The 5,508-nt window shown below is 37.4% G+C and overlaps 1 protein-coding gene across 1 annotated transcript in view; it reads left to right on the forward strand.

Moving 5' to 3' along the window:
- The first annotated feature begins 212 nt into the window (after window positions 1-212).
- The window catches only part of LOC110032368, a 9,933-nt gene continuing 4,637 nt past the window's right edge, over window positions 213-5,508 (forward strand). Inside the window, exon 1 of the mRNA XM_020735984.1 lies at window positions 213-1,434. Coding sequence (XP_020591643.1) covers window positions 403-1,434 — 1,032 coding nt within the window. The 5' untranslated portion in view covers window positions 213-402. The remainder of the gene's footprint in view (window positions 1,435-5,508) is intronic.

Here is a 5,508-nt window from a genome sequence, read left to right on the forward strand (position 1 = left end):
TAATATACTGGTTGGATATATTTTTTAGATGGATGAGACACTCTTATCACGTGACATAATCCAGATGCAAACTTTACGTTCGGTGTCCTATAAAATAATTTCTTCAGTACGGCGGGGCAATACCCAAAGAAATTTAAAATTAAAAAAAAAACATTTCTTAATTATTTTTAAAAATATGCTAATTCCAAAATAGGAGCGGGGGTGCGGACGCCGCACTTACATTCAACCACGTGAATTACAGGGGTTCCTTGGGTCCCAGGATCTCGAACGGCCTGGCGTTTTGAAATTTGAATCCAAGCCAACGGCTGTGTGGACAGTGATCCACGTGACTCTCTTTCACGGCAAATCTCCGTACTCCTCCTCCTCCTCCTCCTCCTCCTCCTCCGCATCCCCACCACCGTAATGGCAGCCCTCACCCCCGGCGTTCTTCTCAAACTCCTTCAGTCCATGAACTCTGACTCCAAGCCCTTCGGCGAGCACCGCTCTGCCGTTCTTCAAGTCACCGGCATTGTCCCCGCTCCCTCCGACGATCTCTGGCCTTCCCACGGTTTTTACCTCCAACTCTCTGATTCCCTCCACTCCACCTATGTCTCCCTCTCCGATCAGGACGCCGATCTCATCGTCTCCAACCGCCCCCAGCTCGGCCAGCTCGTCCATCTCGACCGTCTGCATTTCGATCTCCCCGTCCCGCGTGCTCTTGGTCTCCGCCCTATCTCCTCCCCTCGTCACCACCCTTTTATTGGCTCACCCGAACCCCTCATAGCTCTTTCCACTCCTTCCCATGCCCCAGGTTTCGTCATCCAGCCAGCTTCCCCTTCTTCCGCCGCCAACACTGTCAAGCTACGCCCCGTCTTTGCACCCAAAGAAAACTTTCTCCTTGCTGCATCAAACCCCGCTTCGTCTGGTTCCACTTTGTCTGTTTCCAGGCCCAAGCGCAGGTTCTCATCTCCCGCTTCTCGGAACCCTTCCCCTCTTCCAGAAAAGCAGGGCAGCAGGGTTGGTTCTAGGGCGCCATCACCGGTGCCTTCCAAGTGCGATGTGCCTAGCCTTGTGGCCGCGCGGGAGGAGAATAGGAAAGTTGCGAGGGAGCCGGCGATTGTGGTCCCTTCGAGGTACCGGCAACCTTCGCCGGTTGCGAGGAAGACGGCGGGGGTTTCGCCAATGGGAAGGAAAGGTGCAGCATCGCCAGGTTCTCGAAGGTTGTCTGGTGGGATTAAGTTCTCGCCGGCGGCTGGGGAGGCGGGGGGTAAGAGGAAGGTAGGTCTAGTGGTTGCTGGGATTACGAGGGTTCCTGATGCACTTGTAGGGTCTGGCAGATCTGTGAGGAAGAGCTGGGATGATTATTCTTCTAGTTCGGAGAACAGTTCGGCTGAGACTAAAGGAAAGCCTGGTTCAAAGGGTAAAGCACAGGAGCAAGCTACAAGGAAAGCACAGGTAGCAGTTGGTCTTGCGGAATGATTTTTATTTGGGACTTTTAATTTTTCATTTGATGGATTTTGTTTATTTATTGATGCAAAATTTGCCATTTTTTTGGTTGCCTCCAGGTTCTATTTTTTGTATTCAGATATTTTTCTAGACTTTAAAACTTTGATCAGATTTTATGTGGAGAATGGTAACGCAGCTTTGCATTTCTTAAAAAAGAAAGAAATACATATATGAAATTTTTTCATAACAGGAGTCGATTGGAAGTATAAAGATATCCCAAGTGTACACTGTTTCTGGAACTGTACTTGTAATATATTTCTGGGACTGGGGATGGAGTCGCTCGGTAGAGATAATTTCAAATTTATTTGTTCAATTTAAATTTTTATTTATATGCTGCAGATCAGAATACTAGTTCTTGTTCTTGTGCTATGGTTTTAAACAATGGTTTATGCAGTTTCCCTCAGTATGAATGCTGTAAATTTGTTTTAGCTTTTTTTACCGGTTTGACAATAATTTTTGGTTTCTCCTCAGCATATTTGGTACATCTTTAAACATAATTTTTTTTTCCTCCTCAACATATTTAGTCCATCTATTAAATTTCCCAACTAAGGCTCACAAAATACAGCAATTCTTTCAGTTGGTAATTTATGTTGACTTCTATTTCATTTACTGGTTTTTTGAATTTCAAGTTTGATGTTTCATTCCATAAGTATGTTATGACGATAAATTACAAACTTACAAGTTATCAAGGCATTGTCTTATGATCGTACAAAGGAGCTACTTGAGCTAATAAAAACAATTTATGTTCTATTTTAAGTGACAAGTTCATCACCATTAGTTTGTAAAATGCTACTCTTTACTATTGTTTATGCTTCCCTGCTCATATTGTAGAGTTTAATTTATTGTAGAAGTAATTGTTGAACTTGCAATCTTTTTTTTTTTTTTCATATTGTGCCATAAATAATTTTCTTCTTATTCTAGTTTGAATCTCAGAAGTTGATCATGAGGATTGGTGAAATTTGTTGCTTTCTCAGTTATTCTTAAAGCATCAACTGAAACTGTTTAAATTGAAAAGGGCAATCTAACTTTTATATGGTAAAATCATCTAACAAATACTACTTTTTCTTATATCTCTTGAATTTTCTACTTGGCGATTTGCAAATTATTAGAAATTTGATTGGGAATGTCATAGAGCATTAAAGTTTATGCAAAAGCAATAATTGTAAATAAATATGTTGAATTCCAAAGGAATATAAAAAATATTAAGCAAACAGAAGAAGAAACCAAATTTTTTGTGATTTGACTAAACAAGCTCATGTTTCAGGGGATGAGAGATGATTCAATCCACCAAACAAAAAGCCACGAATGATGTATAAATTATAAAATATATGTCAAGCTCTTGATGTTATCTTTTATTGACAATGATCATTGGAACCTTAAAAATTATTGTAAGCCCTCCAATATAGTTAAATACCATCGTCGAGAACTAGGTAATAATTAATTATCATTTTAGTTGGATTTGAACCTATTTTAGTTGTTGGATTGCTGGAAGCAAAAAATAAAACCCAAGAAAGGCTTAACTAAGTCTTCTATAATCCTCTATCATCTCGATCAACATCGATATTAACTTGAGCCTTTTTTCCTAACCTTGAGCTATATGCTGCGCACCAAAAGCAAGAATGCCCCTACTCTTTAAGCTGTCCAATTTTCATAATGAAATGATTTATAAAATCTTATTCTCACATGCAAGATGTGAGCACTTTAAATAAAGCCAAAAACAATTCTAACTTCTTCCCCTAAAATCATGTAAGAGCGATAAGTCACGCTCCAGTGATGCTTAATGGCGAGATCAATTTGGTGGATCACTCGAAACTTGAAGTATGGTCTAGTAATAAATATTGACATCTAAGGAGAAATGTTGCTTTAATACATAATCCACAACTCATCAATTAGTTCAAATAATTCTTTTTAATGCAAAGAAATGCTTCATCAAAATTGAGTTTCCTTTTCATTTTTATTTGGTTGTGAGGCTATGATGCAAGCAAGATGCAACTTTGACTAGTGCCACCTTCTCAGTTTGGATTATCTTTGGTTGCACCATCAATGACATTCATAACTGCTCTACTAAACTCGTTTAACAACCATATGCCAGCAAATAGGATAAACTTATTGGGAATCACAAAGTGCACAGTGACAATGTTCATCATTTCCTTTGAGTGAGGCCACCATGCGGGTGGATCATTTTCTACATGTGCCATTCCTCAGAGACGTGTGACTTTGATAGTTTTCTAATTTTGATTCATGATCTCACATCTGAAGTTAAGTTGGATGATCATTGATAAAGCAACACATCATATTCCTTGGTTGATACTTTGGACTTAACTCCTATAATAATTTGGTACATTATCTGGTCAACATCTTCCTCCTACTTTTGGTTCATTGCATTGAGTTGGAAGTAACAATATAATGTAGGTATTAGCTGAACTCACCAAATCATCCTTCGTATGGTTTCCACACAAGTTAAAATTGGATCTTTTTTAGCCAATGAACTAGTTCATTTCAGTCACAAAGCCCAAATGGAAAAATCAGTATACTCTTATCTTATAATCTATACAATCGAAAAAATGGTCACAAATAAGGATACAAATTGGCCGTTTTTGAATGCCACCATGAACTGCAAATATGCTTTCACAAACTAAATGTTGCCGCACACAATAAAGTTGTTGCTCCAATATTTGATGTGCCATTGTGCCAACTGATTGTGGGCACATACCCTTAAGTTGTATTTAGTTTTTGGATAAATTTCTTAAAGATTAGTATAAACTTGTTCATCACATGAAAATTGCCTTTAGCAAAGACGAAAAAATTTCCCTTCATGTAGAATAGTACCAAATGATGAATAAGCAACAATATGATTTTTCCATCATAAACTAACATGGTGTCAGCTTCAAAGGAAAATTTATGAGCTAGTAAAGAACAAAAAATTTGTTGTCCTTGGATGCTTAAATGATGTTTGAGCAATATTTCAATAACCTTGAGTTGAAGTAAGAATATGTTGTAACAATTGAAACTGTGTAATTTATATTCATTTCAATATTACTCATATTTATGTGTTTTCTCTTTCACCTTAAGTTGTATTTAGTTTATGGATAAATTTCTTAAAGATTAGTATGCGTAATCCATCACACAAAAATTGCCTTCAGCAAAGACAAAAGAATTCCTTTTATGCAGAATAGTACCAAATGATCAATGAGCAACAATATGATTTTTTTCCATCATAGACTAACATAGTGTAAGCTTCAAAGGAAAATTTATGAGCTAGTAAAGAACAAAAATATCTTTGTTCTTGGATGCTTAAATGATGTTTCTGCGTTATTTCAATAACCTTGAGTTGAAGTAAGAATATGCTGTAACAATTGAAATTATGTAATTTATGTTCATTTCAATATTACTCATATTTATGTGTTTTCTCTATCATCCTTTTTCTATTTTCTACCATTGCCTTTTGAATTGAAATTTTACACTTATATTTAATTTCTTTAGCTAATTAAATATTTTTCTTAAGAGCATTAATGTGCATTCATGAAAGAAGTTCTAGAAATAAATATTTTAAGACTGGTAGACTAAGAAGGCTTGGACAACAAAATTTTCTTTTATTGCTTAGGCTTGGAAAACAAAGTTGTTGTTGACAGAATTGTCATCTAAACCTTCAACAACATAATTTTTATACAGGCCTCATATTATATTTTCATCATCTAATTCTTCGGTGGTGCCATGGCCATCCTGGCCCCCTTATAATTCTTCGCAGGTTCCACCTGAAAATTTATTTAAGTTGTTCGATATAGAGAGTTTCAAATTTTATATTTCCAGTTTAGAAGGCATAATTCTCTATTGTTGTTATTTTGACCCTCAATTAATGAACTAAAGTAAAAGGGCACTTTTGTAATATGGTACCGCTCACCTACCACATCTCACCTACCACATCTCACCTACCGTTCACCTACCGTTCACCTACCGCTCACCTACCTCCCACCTACCACTCTCTTGCTTCTATAAATAGAGAGGGTGTGAGGCTTAGGAGAG

Source organism: Phalaenopsis equestris, unplaced genomic scaffold, assembly GCF_001263595.1.
Source record: "Phalaenopsis equestris unplaced genomic scaffold, ASM126359v1 Scaffold000932, whole genome shotgun sequence".
NCBI lineage: Eukaryota > Viridiplantae > Streptophyta > Magnoliopsida > Asparagales > Orchidaceae > Phalaenopsis > Phalaenopsis equestris.